Source organism: Phoca vitulina, unplaced genomic scaffold (genome assembly GCF_004348235.1).
Source record: "Phoca vitulina isolate PV1807 unplaced genomic scaffold, GSC_HSeal_1.0 scaffold13, whole genome shotgun sequence".
In the NCBI taxonomy this organism is placed as follows: Eukaryota; Metazoa; Chordata; class Mammalia; order Carnivora; family Phocidae; genus Phoca; species Phoca vitulina.
The window spans coordinates 34,854,078-34,872,119 of NW_022589716.1; the positions used below are offsets into that span (position 1 = coordinate 34,854,078).

Below are 18,042 nucleotides of genomic sequence, written 5' to 3' on the forward strand. Positions count from 1 at the left end.
TTCTTCCTGCATCTTCCCTCAGACAACTGCAAGGTTTGCTTCAATGCTCCAGTGAGTGTCTCTGTCAGATCGCACTTCACCAGATGGGCTGAAAGATCATGCCCTCCCTCCACCCACCATCACTATCTCTCCTCTTACCTCGTATATCCCTTTCTTCCTAGCTGTGGTATAATAAAAAATAAACATTTGGTCCTTGTCCCTGGTTCCTGGTAGAAGGCTCCTAAAGCCCTTGGGATGTCCCGAGTGATGACTGTCTTTCTTTTGTAAGATAATGAGGTATTTCATTAGGGACAGGGGTTAGGTGTATAGCTACCTTCAGGATGGGGCCTGGCTGCCAGAAAGACCAAGCCATTACAGGGCTTGGAACTTTCAGGACCACCCTTGACCTGCAGGGAGGGGAGGGGGGCTGGACTTTGGGTTCAGTCACCAATGGCCAATGATTTGCTCAATCATGCTTACTTAATTAAACATCTGTAAAAAACCTCTAAACAACAGAGTTCAGAGAGCTACCAAGTTGAACAATCAGAGGTGCTGGGAAGTTGGAATTGTTGCAGTAAATTACCCAGCCTGAAGGGGAGATCAGGAGAACCCCCAAGTCTGTAATCTGCTGGGCACAAGTGTGCCTAGTGTGGTGATCTCATTTGGAGCAGGCATCTGAAATGAGAGCAGCCTTGTGGGACTGAGCCCTTGATCTGTAGTGTCTGACACTGACTCTGGAAAGAAAAAGTGCTGGGCTTACAACACATTACAAGCAGGAAGTATCAGTGAGAAAACTGCGGAGATCCCACAGGATGAGCCATGGCAGGAGGCATCACCAGGGAGCCAACACACAGGCGAGGAAGCCAGGGGAACCAGCGTCTAGTCCTGGTTCTGTCACTTTACTCTTGGCTTGAGTGTCCTCCCTTGTGAAATTCAGGTGCTGCACTAGAAACCCTACGAAGCCCTTTCTTTACCTCCATTCAGCACGAGCTGGTGGATACATCCCCAGATCCTTCCACCTTAAGGTTTCCCCACCCCAAATCACTTTGCTTCCTCCAGGGATTCTTTCCACTAATTCTTGCCAAGATGAGAGGTAAGCAACACAACTGTCTTTCAGGTGCCTTATTCAAGGACCTGAACTTTTTTTTTTTAAATTGTTGTGAAATACATATAACATAAAACTTACCATTTCATCCATTTTTTTTTAACATTTTATTTATTTATTTTGATGGAGAGAGAGAGAGAGACAGCGAGAGAGGGAACACAAGCAGGAGTAGGAGAGGGAGAAGCAGGCTTCCCGCTGAGCAAGGAGCCCGATGCAGGGCTCGATCCCAGGACCCTGGGGCCATGACCTGAGCCGAAGGCAGACGCTTAACAACTGAGCCACCCAGGAGCCCCCCATTTCATCCATTTTTAAGTACAAGTTGATCCTTCAACAACAAGGTTTTGAACTGCACAAATCCACTTATAGGCAGATTTTTTTTTCAATAAATACACTGTAGTCCTGTAAATGTATTTTCTCTTACTTATTAACATTGTCTTTTCTCTAGCTTACTTTATTGTAAAAATACAGTATACAATACATATAATATACAAAATGTGTGTTAATCGACTGTTTATGTTATTGGTGAGGCTTTCAGTCAGTAGCAGGCTATCAATAGTTACCTTATGGAAGAGCCAAAAGCTGTACGTGGATATTTGATCATGCGGGCTGTCAGTGCCCCTAACCCTCTGTGTGCAAGCGTCAACTACATACAGTTTGGTGGCATTAAGTACAATCAAACTGTTGTGCAACCATCACCACCGTCCAAATCCAGCGCTCTTTTCAGCCTGCAAAACTGAGACTCAACCCATTAAACACTAAGTCCCCGGTCTCCCTTGGCAACCACAAGTGCTAAATGCACAACTGCCATTCTTTCTGTCTCTATGAATCTGACTGTTCTACGTACCTCATTTAAGCAGACTCGTACAATACTTACCTTTTTGTGACTGGCTTATTTCACTTAGCATAATGTCTTCAAGGTTCATCCATGTGATAGCCTGTGTCAGAATTTTCTTCCCTTTTATGGCCAAATAATATTTCATTGCATGTTTGTACCATATTTCCATTAACCACTCATCAGGGGGCACTTAGGTTGGTTCCACCTTTGGCTATGGTAAATAATGCTGCTGTGAAAATGGGTGTACAAATATCTCTTCAAGACCCTGCTCTCAATTCTCTGGGGGAATATATCCCAAAGTGGAACTGCTGGATCATATAGTTCTATTTTCAATATTTTGAGGAAACCTATGTTGTTTTCCACAGCAAGTCCCAACAATAGTTGGAGCTGAGTTCCAATTTCTCCACATCCTTACCACCACTTATCATTTTCTGTTTTTTAAACAGTAGCCATCCTAATGGGTATGAGGTGGCCAAGGGCCTCAATTCTTAGAGCCACTCTATCCAACTTCCTGGCAGGAAGCACAGAGAGAGAGAAAGAGAAAAGAGCAGCAAGGTACTAAGAAAATGGTTACTACTCTCACCTATTAATGGTAGGTATTTATGAGCTGTTGAAAAGGCATGGACTATAGTAATTATGGAAATAAATGGTAATTTTTAACACCATTGTTAAAGACCATGAAATATCTAGGATGAAAACCAGTCAACATAAATATAGAAGAAGCAACTATTAAGAGAAAGTAAGTAGCCTACTGAAACTCTGCAACAAAGAATTAACTTTCTCATCATCTGCTCTATGGAATATGCAGATGGTTTTGTAATTTCAGAAGGCTTAATATGCTAATAGAACATTCATGGTCTATCCAATGGATTAGTTCTAAAGTACACGTCATCCTAAACAATGCAGGGTATATAGTGCTATCATCCTCAAGGAAAGTAACTTCTGGGCCAACTAGCCAAACCACCAACATCACAGGGTACAGACTACATTTGCTGAAAGGTTTGCTCCATACTCAACCACTTCCATCTCTCATAATAATGGTGTAAAACTGTTCAGTCCTACTTACAAAGTCAGATACGGCCCTAAGCACTGCTTGAAGTGAGAAAAATAAAGTGTAGCCTTCTTAAGGATTTCATTTATCACGTTCTCTTACTCTCACAACCTTCTGTGTTCTTCAGTGACAACTCATTAGCAAGTTACAAAGACAGTATAAGCAATTAGCTTGAGCCAAGTGGTATTTATAGATAAACATCATTTTCAAAGAATACTTGAAGACTTCGATGATTTTATTTTCAACATCTAGAAAGTAGACAAATGGTAAGGGCCCAATTCCGTAAGTTCTGTTGCCTCATTAGAAGCAGTGTGTACTTCCTTTAGTGGCTATAAACTAGAGACTGTCCACAGAAAGAAGCATTATTTATAACTGCACGCTACCAGATGGCTTATCTCCTTATCACATTCCTAAAAAGGTCCAGAACAAATGTCTTCCATGGATCTGATTTCAGGGTAAGGTATCAGTTCATAGCTTGCTAACTTACTGAAATTAAATTGTCATTACACATGAAACATAGTGGTCATAATTAGATTTGTCAAGGGCTTACTATATACCAGCCACCACATTAAAATTTTTCTTTGCATTATCTTACTAAAACCTCTCAGTAACTCCACAGGGGTGCTACTATTTCCTTAACCAATGAGGAAGCTGAGTGAGAGTTTAAGTGACTTAATGTAGCCGGCTAAGCTAGGAAAACAGGTCCAACTCCAAAAATGCATGCTTTCAACCATCATGTAATATACTTCTTCCGTACATACACATGTGTATATAATTAGGTGAGTTTGCTTGATTCTTTAACATCTGCAAGCTCCATGAGGGCAAGGGAATTGTGTCTGCTAGATTCCCCAGAACCCAACATTTGAATCTGGCATTGAGTGGGCTGCCAATAAATTTTCCTGAATGAATAAAAGTATATACTTTTATAGAAATCACACATGTGGATATGTATATGCCTATATTATAAATGTGTCTACATATCCACATGAAAAAAATTCCCAGAATAACCTGGCAGAAAAGATGACTTAACTGTTCTATTTTTCTCTTCTCAATAACATGGTTTTATTTCCAGATCCTTAGGGAAAGAACAAATGAGTCACACGATGGCATAGGGAGTCATGAAAGGTAAGGCTATAGAAATGGGAAACGACACTATATTACTTTTACAATTAATTAACAAGTCAAATTTAGGTACAAAAGCTGATTTGCCAAATCAGTAATTTTTAAAAATAATTTAGTGGAAATAACAGATTAGGAAGGTTAAGGACAGAAAGCTGATTTAAAATCTCAAGATGGAAGGAACGAGAGGCATAATTCCCTGCCTCTCCCTTGCTTTTGGAAGAAGCCACTGCATGACACAGCAATTCACATCTCCTAAATTATCTTCCATATTTATAACACTTCCTGAAATTCCTGACTTAATGTAGGCAGTTTGTGATAAAATACTACAAGGAAGTAAGTAGCCTTTCGTGTTTTGTTTTTCAAATAACATCTGGAGTCCGGTAAACACTATACAAGTCTCAAGATCACAAGACCTGGGATTTAATCCTGACTCTGAAAATCAAATTCAAAATCGGGACAAAGTCAACACCTCTCTCCACTCTATGAACTATAGTAAGAAATGAGTCTAAGACCACATGCCTCCTTTTGCACAAGCAGGAATATTTTGAGGATATGAGCAATAAAGGGAGAAAGACTAAGAGAGGGAAAGCACTTTGAGGTGGGGGGGGGACCTCTACACATGTAAAGAATAAGCACTTTAACTTGACTCCTCACAAAAGCACTAGGCAGTCTGGGGTAAAATCAGGGTGATCACACCTGGATGCCATGTCTGAGGTTTATCTCTTCTTTTGGAACCCAAAACACACTTTAATAATCTAGAAAGCTAATGTGGGGAAGGGCTTGGGCAACTGTCTTCAAGTTGACAGAGACCCCACTTTTTCTTTCCAAACAAGTGGTAATGATTCCACCTATGACTGAGAAGTACCGTGGGAAAATGGTTTATGAATATGGACTGTTGTGTGTCAAAAACTATAAAGACAAGAATTATTCTCTGTGTTGGGAAATACACATGTTAAATTAGCTTTTGGTGACTGCCAAGCATGATAAGATAGAGACCTTGACTGAAAATGTTAAGCGTAAGTAAGGGGCTAAGATACTGGGGAGAGTATTGGGAGAGTCATTGTAAAACCAAGAATAAAACTGCCCAGGGGAGCCTGAGTATGCAGAAGATGGGACGAGAAGCCCACAGAGTGGCAGACAGAATGCCATGTATGGTTGAGAAGGGCTGGTCCTGAGGAGGCAGGGTCTAAGCTTCTGGCTGTCAATTCATACCGCAGAGCACACTGAGACAGGAGATTAAAACCTCTGCAAATGACCCATTATGTAGGCCTACTTCCACCTAGAATTTTGCGAGTACCCCTCCTCCTGGCCAGAAAAGCTGCTCAGACCTGGTCTTTCGGCTTTGGACCCAAATAAATAAGGGAGCGTCTGCAAGCCCTACCACGCTCCTTTCTTCTTGGCCCTTTCCAGATAAGTAGCCTTACACTAATAAGGACACAGAAGTACACAGAGGCACATGGAAAGAATAAACAACCTTTGAGAGGAAGCCGAAACCTGGGCTTTGGTTCTGACTTCCCAAAGGTCAATGGGGCAAAAACTTGCTATTACCAAGACAGCCCTGGGACACAGTAAGCGCTCAGTAAATGCGGGTTGAGCCCCCTGTTCACAGTGTATCAACGACAAAAACACAGCCACATCTGTCGATTATAAGAAGCCGGAAGGGAAAGCTATTATCATAAATGACAGTGCTGGCAGTCACAGTGATTGCCATAGGCTGTCTCTCAAGGCCAAAACCCATAAAAAACTGAACTTGATGGAGAGAAGATAGGCTTTGCATGAAATTTCAAAACACAGCTATAAACATAGAGAAAATTCAAAACGGTTTCCCTTCAAACTAAAGAAAGTTACGTAAAAAACAGCTGTATGGCAACAATATCTGGGGAGACAAAGCCTAACATCAATATATATGGGAGAAAGGAGGAAGTTTTATTTGGCTGCAAGCTTTGTAGGGCCCGTTGCTGCTGCACTGCTCACAGTAAGAGTAGGAGGGCCCTCGCCTCGATAATAGTGCGAGAGTAGTAATAATGATTAAAACTAAAGCTGCCATGTATCATAGGCTTACTACGTGCAAATATTGTGCTGGGCGATACAAACATTCTCTCCGTCCCTCACGATTCTCTGAAGTAAGACTCATCATCCTCACTTAAGAAAGAAGCAAACCGAGTCCCAGAGAAGTTAAGTGACTTGCCCAGTGACATACATGGCTAAGCCAGAATTGTAGCAACAAAATTCAAACCCAGTTCTATTGGATTCCACCGACTCACCTCTTAACTGCTGACATAATCTGAGATCTGATGAGAGAGAATGATGAAAAAGGACTGCCCCAGGATGATTAGCATGGATCGGGGAACATCTAGCATGCTGAGTATGGTTCTGGGTGCCCATTTAGAAAAAGGGACCTTCCCCCCCACCCCGACTCATGTTATTCAGAGGAATGTAACCCAGGTTGCCTTGGATTGGAAACCAAGTTATTCAAGGTGCACCTGAAGGTTGGGGATGCTTATCTAGAAAGAGAAAGATGGAGAGGCACGGGCTGTGACTATCTTCAGGTATCTGGAAAGCTTTCATGTACAAGACAGAGAGAAAATGCGTTCTGTGTTCTCACCAAGTGCAGATGAACGGAAGCTGCAGGAGAGAATACTTCGGTTAGCCTGAAGAACCTCCCAACGACGAGAACATCTGAGAACACGACAAGCTGCCACAGGGGCTGGAGCGGCTGTCCACAGCCTGTGAGGGCTATCAAAGAAGGGATTCCTGCAGAGGCAGAGGCTGGAGGTGTTCACTTCCCACCTTTAAGAGCCACTGATCCTCCAAACAGAGAGAGGAGGCCGTAATACATTTGAGTGTCCTGCTCTCTTTGCTCAGGAAGAGTCAATAGTAACATGAGGCTGTAAAGGTAATTTTACTGTAAAGTAGAAACAGTGTTTTTACGATCTTCCAAATAGCAACTAGATAAGCATTCACTCTTTTCAAGCAAAAAGCAAGTGTTTAGATAATGTGCTTGAAAATGTAGTTACAGGATCTAAATATCTCCGCCATATACATTCAAGCTTATTTCTATTTCTCAGCAGTTTTGTTGTTGTCGTTGGATGATCAACCTTGCTCCAGAACCACAAAGAAAAGTGACAGTGGATAAACATGAGCTTTTCCTCCAGAATGATTTCCATCTTCCACTTGGGAGAAAAAGATAAAATTCTTTTCCTAAACATAGTCCCAAGACGGTGATACTTCGATCACCTTGCTTTCCTCTTGGCACATACTAAATACAATGTAAACCATATTAATTTATCATCAAGTTTAACTCAACTTCATTAACACTTTAATGTTTTTTTCATTTTTAACACTAGGTTACTTCTCCTTCAAATTGATTTCTGGAAGATACCCCTGAAACATCCTCATTAAGAATATGTGAATGAAGTCCTTAGAGCAGGTAAAAATCCTCAGTCAGGTCCTCCTAGCAGGACCTGGGTCCCCGGTGACTGCTTGCTGCAATGATTCAGCTGTTATGGGGGCAGTCGCTGGGGGTGGCAGGCTCAACTAAGAACAATGATGTGCTACTGACCGGGTTTTTGCCAGGCTGAAACAAGGACAGACACACGCCATTGGCAGAGCAGGACTAGGAGGAGACGGGCTAAGCAGGAGTCTAACATTTTTGCTACGCAAAATTCATTCATTCATGCAGTGGCAGGAGGCCAGAGGAGGGGTTACTGGGAAAAGGAGCAATCAAGTGTGGAGTTTAAAGGATAGACAAAAGTAATGTAAGTCCAAGTCTCAAGGGCCATCATCCAATGGAAAAGGAGTATTTGAGCAGGACTGACCAGTTTGGCACCTGCCAGTACACTGTACGTGTGCATCTCAGGTCAGAGGGAAGGCATGTGCCATGTGTGATGGGCAAGGGCTCAGGGTGTCATTCAAAACCAGCCAAGTACAAACTCTGCAGACAAGGAGGGCTTACGGCCTCCCTGGGCAATTCTATACAGTGACAAAGCAGCCTTGCAAAACAGAACACAGTTCCAAAACTGTCTAGAGCTATACAATCTAATTGAACAATCAAATTCCACACTGACAAAAACAAAACAAAACTCAATCTCTGGCTAATAGAATTTGGTAAGCAGCCAGGATTCATTCAAAGAAGGAATACTTTTTGGAAAACTTTATTCCCACTGGACTTGAATGAACCACAAAGCAAGAGCAAGTTTTTCATTGTAAGGATGACTATGTGATACGCCAACCAAAGGTAATAATAGGAGGAATATCAAGCACTCATTATTTATAAATATCACTTTCTTCCCTTCTGCTTCCCAAAGCCAACATTCCTCATCAATTCTGCTTCACAGAACCATATAATAGCCCAATTAGGTAGCTAAAACATAGGTTACACAAAAATAGTAAACAACCATATTTTGAAGGTATAAAATATTTTCACATGCAACATCATCAAATTTAATTTCACAAATACAATTATTACCAATTTGTAGATAAGGAAAGTTAAGATATTCTAAGTTTAGAGAGATTCCTTTAATATCAAGTGGCAGAGCTATAATCCAAGTTACTCTGACTAGTTCCAAGACCAGAGTTCTTTCCCTTAGAAAAAAAGCTGCCCCAGTGAAACCATATACCTCAGAGTTAGAGTGGGAAAGATCACACCAACCTTTCCCATTGTCAGTAAGCAAGTCAGCATGGTACGTGGGTAGTGAGAGTGAGTATGCAGGTGTTGGAAGTTAGGGTGCTACAGAAGCTCTATAGACACATTCTTTTACTGAAAGCACTATATACTGCCATAGATTAATAGGGGATTTGGGGTGAGGTAACTGAAGAGGAAAAAAATACTGACCTTTTTTTTAAAAATTTGGTTAAAAGAAATGGTAGCAGCAATGGTCACACTCTGGATTGTGTCTGTGTGGAAAAGGGTGATGCCATCTTAAACAGCTACAGAAGACACACACACACACACACACAAAGACACACACACACATGTATCCTCCCCATAACCTCCTACCAGCTAAGACTAAACCAACCCCCACTTCATATGGTCAAATACCTCAGCTTCTCTCGGGACTGTGTGTACAAAGCACACAAGATGCTTCTACCACCTGCTTTTGCCATGAATGACTGCCCAATAAAATAAGCACTAATGATTAACTTTTGCTCCCTGGAAGTCACTGAAGAAGAAAAAGATATTCCCTGACTAGCCTTTGCATACAGAGCCCTGACTTTTCTTAATCTCCCCCAAAGAAGCTTTAAAATGATTTGCCATTATGAGTTAGTCTTGGAGCTAACATATATGCATGACACTGAAGAGGTCAGTTCCTGAGTCGAAATGTTTACTAATCACATGGATATTTTGGTTCAAAACTCTCCCTGAAAATCTCTGTTTCCAACTAGCCTTTGCTTTTGAAACACCTGAAATATGAATAGTGCTCAAACTCCCTCAAATCTAGGTATCTGGAACCGGCTTTGTTATAGGACCAACTATTATGCACCACATTCTTTGCCCAGCACTGGAGATACACAGACCATTAGGGAAAGAGGGCAAGTAAGTTAAGAACTCAGCGAGAAACAGGAGTTTTAACCAAACCAGGTGAGAACTACTGTAGCTGTGAGGAAGTGCAGGGCTCAAATTCCAGAGCAAAGGGAAGCCCAGAGGTGTGAGCCTTTCCCATCCTAACTTAGTTTCACCTAGGGGTCTGTTGATTCACAACGGCAGCAGCTGAGAAGCTGAGCAGAACTTTCAATAGACTCATGGCCTAAGGAAACAAAAAAACTGGACTTCAGGGCCCCTCAAGGAAGAAGAGCCAGAGTAAAACCCCTGACTTTTGGTTGGCACCCTGAAGAACTATAGCCCTCACAGGGACTGAAGCTCAGCTTCAAAACATCCCAATTCCTGACTGGAGTAAGCTCATCTGAAATAGAAGCTTCCAGAGGCAAAGATGAATCCTCTCTAGAGAAAGATCACACTATCCAGACCCCCGATAATATCTACAATCTTTCACATACACTGTGTGGTACTCATTCAAACATAGCCAGGCATGTGAGGAAACAAGATGTGACCCAAAACCAAGAACAACAGAAGCAGGTCAACGGGGTAGCCAGATACCAGAGTTACCAGATGCAGACTTCAACATACAATGACTAAAACCCGCAGTGAGATAGCGTTATCCATTGACTAGAATAGCTTAAATTAAAAATTTTAACAATACTCAGTGTGAACTTGAAGAATAGTTTCTGTCCTTTTTCTCTGGTTAACAGAAATAGAGTAAATACAGTAAACTGTTAATGTATGTTAAATCTAAATGGTAGGTATCTATTATACTATTTTCTGTACTTTTCTGAATTTTTGTTAAATTTTATAATTCAACATTTAAAGAAGAAGTAGAAGGTATGGCTAGAAAGACATCAGCAAGGAGTACATTATGTTAGCCTTCAGAAGTTGTGTTCAAGAGTCTGTACTTTCTTCTTCAGACACCAAGAAGCCACTGAAGGGTTTTAAATGGAGGAGTGACAGCATCAGACTTGTTCTCTGTAGAGGTCATTGTGGCTGCCCAGGGCAGAAAGAGGGAAGAAGGGCCCAGCTGGGAGGCTGGTGCCGTCCCATGGATGGGAGATGCCAGTGGCACTGGAAATGTAGGTAGTTGTAAAGATTTGAATGGTGGAGTCTGAGTTTTCTAGGAAGTTGGGATTTAGTTCTCCAAACAGACGAATTTTATCCCAGTCAAATCAGGAAGCAAACAAGGCCAGTGTGACACAGAGAGATCTAAAATGAGAACAATTTATAAAGCAAGGACAACATCTAAGACAGAGCCTGGGACTGGGGAAAAGAAGAAAAATGTGAATTTTTCTGTAAATCCTTAGAAGAAACACAAGCAGTTCTAAGAGGGAAAGCTAATAAGCACTCAGCTCGACAACAGATGGTCAGATAGATACATTCACAACTTGCCAGAATTCCGAAGCCTTGTGCACCCCCTTCCAAACATGCAGATGCTTTTATCTGACGGGGGGGGGGGAGAAGAAAATTCTATTTCTGATTCTGACAGTAAATGCCAAGTCACATTTAGCCAGTAGAGAATGGCGTCTCCCAACCACAAACCTACCAAGAACGTCACAACCTTATTCTCATTTTGGAGAGAAGAGTTGTCTCTGACCGCTACTTCTACCAGCCCTGCCAGAAAGTACGAGGGAAATGAGGGGGGGATGACAGTTTCTGAAGAACTCAGCTTTTTCATCTGCACCCAAGAAAGTAGGTTTATGTCTCCAGATTATTCATGAACAGCCCACGTGTTACTCTGTGAAGAAAAATCAAGCATATCAAATAAATTTATCCTCATATTCTGAAAAATGGCCTGAGGCACAGAGTCTGACAATTTCTTCAATTACTTGAGCTGCTTAACCCTCCATTGAGAAGAGATCAAGGAATTAATTTTCTTTACCATGACTCTTTGTGCCTTTTCCAAAGGTTAAAGATTAAAATTGACCATATTAAGTTCCCAGTCTAGCTAGTTTGGGTATAAATATATATTCTTGGGTCTGACTTATGAATGTCTAGCTTGTTAGAGATAGGATTTTTAAATGGTTCTTTCCCCCCAATCTGTTCACCCAACAAAAAATATTCAGACACGTTCTTTTTAAAGGAAGTACATCCCACCTACATGCCCATGTAGTGTCTCAATTTTTGTATATTCTGATGGCACAGCTTGGTTTTAGGGGCAGAGTAGAATACTAGTTGTATTCAACATTCTTCCTATACCAGAGTAAGTAAAACTTAGATAAACATGGTTGTCTTAATTCCCAAGGTATAGGATGCATTGAACTGACATACTGCAGAGTTCGGGAAATAATCACTAAATGACTCAACTTCCTGACTCAACATTCACCAGAAAATACCCTTTCTCATTTTCTCTAAATGATGCCCCTGAATCAAAATTTCAGCCAATCAAAACTCAGGCAATTTGCTGCATGATAAATACCATCTAGCAGATCTCACTGGTTATTACTAAAAACATTAATGAATTTTTCATATTTAGGTATCTCACTCTGATCAAATTTGTGATACTGAATATATTTTCTAAAGTTATAGACAGATCCCTCAAATACTTATCACCGTTGCAATCCAGCAGCACATAAAACGCTCATAGACATTTCTGCACAATGCTTTAAGCTTGAAATAAGAGACATGTGCTTAATATTAATATCCCTTTGGGGGAAATTCCAAGATGAATTTCAAGAGCATACAAATACTCCCCAGAAACACATGAAATTCTTGCCACAGGCTGCCACAAGGATGGATGTAACCTTCTCACGATACATAGTCTGAGAATGATACTCACTGGGTTAAGCGTTTTTTCAACAGAATGGTGAACGGTCCACCAGTCTGAAGTCCATTCCCACGCGTTCCCTACTATATTGTATAAGCCATAACCATTGGGAGGAAAGGCGTCAACCTAAAAATTAAAAAAAGGGAAAATGCTGTCAAACTACTCAAAGTTTAGAAAAGATCTTTGCTGCAGAAATGCACTAAAAGAGCTATAACTTCAAAGTATGAATATTGATTTTCATCCCGACAGTCAAAATGCAATTTGGCCAATGTAAAAACCAAGAAAGAGACATTTTTCGGCTTTGAGTCCTCCAGGGGAGTTTAGAAACCTAAGGAGAGTTGGTATTACATGGTAGGAGAGCCAACAAAACTGTTCCTAATAGAGAGACTAATAATGACCATAAGTTGAATCTGTATCTGATGGGGGGGGGGGATAGATGATATTTCAACCCTCAAAAGCATTACAGAAACATCATATTAGACCCAGTGTAAGTCTTGTCATCAGAACTAAGGTATGTGGCCACATAGTGTCTTTTAGCACTGAAAGCCGCTAAGCCACTTCTGTCCTCTCCACCAGCCCACTCCAACTCACTATCTTATCTTTAAGCCTCAGACTTTATCATCAAAACACTGAGGGGACTTGTTTTTCTAAAGAAAATGTGAATTCATTATCAAGCATATTTGTAAGAGAAGGTTTGCAGTCAGTCTCCAGAATCTGGAAGTATGAGGCCAACTGTACGGGTTTGCCAGCAAGCAGTTATATCACATTTCAAAGGCAGGTCAGACAATCTGCCACATAATATTGTCACAGACACAGAGCCAAAGTATAAAGCTTTTTTAAGAAGGAGGGAGGGGAGAGGGACAAGAAAAAAAACTTTAATTGAGCAACAGTAAGTACAGACAATTATGCTATTGTGTATATTCAACTTAAAATTTTTTCCCAACGTTTTTCCAATGGCAATTCTCAAACATAAACAAAAATTTCATTAAAAAAAATCAAGTTACCTAAAAATCTTTTTTTTAAGATTTTATTTATTTGAAAGAGAACACAAGCAGGGGGAGGGGCAAAGGGAGGGGGAGGAGCAGACACCCTGCTGAGCAAGGAGTCCGAAGGGGCTCAATCCCAGGACCAGAGGGAGATCAAGACCTGAGTCGAAGGCAGACGCTTAACCCACTAAGCCATCGTGGCGCCTCTTAAAAATCTTTTTGTAAAAAATAAGATATAAAAATAAAAATATTTTTGTAAATTCATGTTTTTCCCATACTAATGAAGTAGGACTAAAGAAATGAATAAACTAAAATTCACTTTTATTTGGCTTCAGAAGGGTTCAGGTCGACATATGAATATGGAAGCATACTTAGACAATTCAGAGCACTTCCATGTTATGAAGCTACTCCTTAAAAGAACTTCATCTGGATGAGTTGGAATGCTAAAAAATTTTACCATTCTGCTTCCATACTCAGCACTCATTATGGAAACAGCAGTACTTATTCACTGCTTCATTCAGTAATTCCATGCATGTCAACTGAAGGCAGGATGGGTTCAATGATGTAAGACATCAAAGAGCTTACTGAGGGAGAAAAAAGAATATACCCCAAACAGAAAATCCAATTCTGTAAGACTCTAGGTTGAGTAGGGAAGTGATTGGAAAAAAATGCCTCAGAAATTCTCAAGAAGGACAGGATTTCTGGCTGCAAAGATTTCTGGCTTCACCCCTCTCTACAAAGGTAGAGGTGTCTCGTTGGAATCAAGGTCAGAGTTCAAAATTCAGAGAGACAGTAAAGGTGGAGAGGCCGAAGGCATGAACTGTTCTTTCAAGAATTTGGAGATGATCAGAAAGAGCAAGGTGGAATAATAGCTGGCAGGAATAGGAAGAAAAAGAAATTCATTTGTTCCAGGAAGAGAAGCAAAGGAGCCAGGGGCCCAAGAGCAATTAAAAGAGGAAACAAATATTCTGGAGGAAGGAATCATTTCTCGGGCTCAGAGAACACACAAGTTGAGAGGGCTCTCCAGTCCGTCTGGCTGAGATCCTTTTTATGTGCCCACACTTAGCAGCTATTGAACAAGGAACTTAACCTAGCTGGTGCTTTTAAACCATGAAGATGAGGAAATAATAATATCTACTCAAAGGTTTGGGGTTTTCTTCCCCCTTTAAATAATCTGATGTTTAAGTGAAGTAAACTCTGGAGGTCACCAACCCCAAAATCACCATCTGTGAGTATGCTATTAAGGAGAGTAAACCTTGTTTAAATTAATTGCTCATTGTTAAATTAATTGCACCAACCAAAGTTTCCTTCCAGGAAATTCAAAAGAAAACAAATGTGTATGAGAAATATTTCAAACCCACTTATTTTCAAGTGAATGAACTGATATGCATTAAAACCAAAACACACTAATAGTTGTATAATAGCAGCTTAGCAAAATGAAAATCCAATTCTTTAGATTCACTGTGGTCAGAATAGTGTGCTCAGTCCAGACCAGAAGTAATAACATACATAAAATACAGGTGAGGATGCCGTTTCACTGCAATCCACCCCATCACTGAAAAGAAATTCCTTCCCTCAAATGACCAGAGCTTGTAGACACAAGAGCAGCTAAGGTGGACGTGAGATAATTCTCTGGGAATTTTAGTCCCATTTTGTTGAGTCCCATTTTGAAGATACAGATCTTGTTATGTCTCAGTCAAACACAGGTGTAAGTTGCCTCTGTGGTCTGCTGTTTCTTTCTCTCCAGGTCATGTTTCTCAAATTAGTTCTGGGAGGGCCTCTGGTACCTGTTCTAATTTTGTCTTAGGAACTTCCACGGCAGCTTCTTCAGGTAAGTTCTGTTGAATATATTCCAATATACAGACATCTGCTGCACTCCCAGTTAAATGTTCCAACACTAAACATCTATAAAATGTCCTTATTTCACAGGGAACTCTGTGTTTTCTGAAAAGGGGCCCTGACTTAAGGATAAACGACTATTTTCCTTGGAGGCTCAAGTGCTTAAATAGAATATGAAATTCTATAGGAGTAAGCACTGTAAAATATTCATACTGTCCAATCCAGCCTTCTCATGGCCCTTTACTAAAACTGACAGGTGCTTATATAATTTGGTATATCAGAAGCCCACACCTTAGGATTCAAGGCTTGCTGTAGTGGCTCTCCTTCCAACAGCCTAGCATCCAGGAAGGAAATCGAGGCTGCTGAGGCCCCTATCGTGCCAGTCTCTCTTATGTGTTCACTGCAAAAGAAGGCCGGGTATGGGCCTGATACTCTGTGCCACCCACGTTCAGGTGAGTTGCTGCACACTCCTTACCAGTGTGGAACACTTCAATGGCCACAGTCCTGCTGCATCTACCAACAGCTTTCCGGGGGTCTCATGAGCATCCTCACCGAGCACCATAACTGATATTCTGTTTCATCCTGCAGGGCCAGTTCTGCTGACCAAAAGTGGCTCATGAGGCACTGACTGGGCTTCTCACCCATGTAAAGTCTGAGAAAGGGTGAAGCTCCTTTAGTCCCTGAGACCTCGAATCACTCATTTTGCGGAATACAACTATGTGCTTGCAAAAGTACCAGCTATTGGGAAGGAAACTCTGGAGGAACCAACTTTGAGATCAAACGATTAGTCTTTGACTCCATTGGGTAGTGCATCATTTCCCATTGGTTTGTGTTGGTTCTTTTATCACATGCTTAACACATACATATGGAGTTTCACACGCACACATATGCACCCCTCTACCCATTGGAAGGATACCTATTCTCATGCAATATATTATTTACATTAATTGCCAAAAAATGAAACTATAATACTTTAACTACTATAGCTCAAAACATTTTTAGATTTCTGCTAGGTCAAGTGTCTCCTCATTCTTCATCTTTTCAAAAATGTCTTGGTCTTTCTCTCTCACTACTTTATTATTTCAGCCAAAGTTTTAGAGTCATTTGGCCATCTTCCAAATAATGTATCTGGGTTACTTTTTTTTTTTTTTAAGATTTTATTTATTTATTCGACAGAGAGAGACACAGCGAGAGAGGGAACACAAGCAGGGGGAGTGGGAGAGGGAGAAGCAGGCTTCCCGCTGAGCAGGGAGCCCGATGCGGGGTTCGATCCCAGACCCTAGGATCATGACCTGAGCCGAAGGCAGATGCTCAACGACTGAGCCACCCAGACGCCCTTGTGTTACATTTATAAGTAAATTTTGGAAAAATTATTTTTGTGTGAAACAAAAATACAAATATGAAAAAATAATGACAGCTATTTGAAAGAGTGTTGAAAAAAAAATTATTCTCTGCAACAACAAACCCAGTAAGGTGCTATTTACCCACCGCAAGATTTCTTTTCTCACTATTAAGAGAAAACAACATGTTTTTAACACTGCTTCATTAGTGTATGATTTTGCCAGCAGAAGAGCAATGAAAGGAACTCTCATACACTTGTGGAGGGAAACAAGCCACATATGCACTCTGGAAAACAGTGTATCTCTAAAACCTTTACCAAGAAAGTTTTCTAGTTTTTGACTCATTAATTTCATTGCTGGGAATCCATCTTAAGCAAATCATCAGAGATACAATTTAATATTAATGTACAAGATGCTGTATTGTTTAGCAAAAAAAGGAAAAAATAAAACAAACAAAAAAAACTGTAAAAACACCCCAACAGATAAAACCTAAATGCGTGACTTTTTAATAAGAGGCAAATAAATTAGGACTCATTCAAATGACAGGTTATGCATCTATTAAAAGACAATATATTTGTGAAAAACTGTTAATAACAGATATAATATTCCTGATATCAAGCAGGGAAAAACAGGATTTTAAGTATTGCATTCAGCGTGACCCTGAAGCAACATGTAAAAAATATGTAGCTGCAAAAAAAATGTACGTATATACATGTATATGTGTGTATATATACATATATATTTATACATTCCATATATATGTGTGTGTATATGCATATACATGTATATGTATTTATACATTTCATATATGGGAGTTAAGAGCATGGGCTCTGGAAACAAACTGACCCAGTTCAAATCCCAACTGTGCTGCTTTTCAGCCGTGTAACCTTGGGCAGCTTAGTGCTCACCTGGAAAATGAGGGTAAAGTAAATGGCACCTACCTTACAGAGCTAAATTCACATTAAGTGAGATGAGTCACACAAGCGGCTTACCACCAGGCCTGCCATACGCAAGCACCCACTAACGACTAGCTGTTATTAGCACTGTGAACACAGAAAAGAGTGGGAGGAAAGGTACCAAAATGCTAACAGGGGTGATCTCTGGGGGGGGTGGCAAAATTCCAGGTCCTTTTAATTTTCCCTTTTGTACTCTTCCTGTTTTCCAAAGTTTCTATAAGTATGACGGAATCAGAAAGAAAACTGGGTTATAAAAAGAGCATGTGACTAATCAGTAGGAGCTGCCATGTGCACGAGGGGATGAATGCAGGAAGAGGGCAGCAGACTGGTCAGCGCGGGAGCCATGCCTTCCCCCTTCCCAAGTCTCGCTACTCACAGGGGCAGTTCCTCGGAAGCCGTCCTCCCCGGTGTTGGTCACAGGAAACTCGCCCTGCCAAATGTTGGCATAATGCTGGCCTTTCGGCTGCAGTTTGTTGCCCCAGGGGAAAAGTCTGTCAGAAGAGACACAGGCATCAAC

General features: G+C 40.9%; 1 protein-coding gene across 6 annotated transcripts in view; it reads right to left on the reverse strand.

Annotated features, from left to right (window-relative positions):
• The window catches only part of SUMF1 (sulfatase modifying factor 1), a 95,298-nt gene that overhangs the window by 32,330 nt on the left and 44,926 nt on the right, over positions 1-18,042 (reverse strand). For 3 of the 6 annotated variants that reach the window (XM_032411822.1, XM_032411823.1, XM_032411824.1), the window contains exons 6-7: positions 17,902-18,016; positions 12,417-12,530 (exon numbers count right to left, since the gene is read on the reverse strand). In XM_032411822.1, coding sequence (XP_032267713.1) covers positions 12,417-12,530; positions 17,902-18,016 — 229 coding nt within the window. Of the gene's footprint in view, positions 1-1,587; positions 11,376-12,416; positions 12,531-17,901; positions 18,017-18,042 lie in introns of those variants that run through there. The other 3 variants (XM_032411826.1, XM_032411827.1, XM_032411828.1) reach the window with 2 other exon arrangements.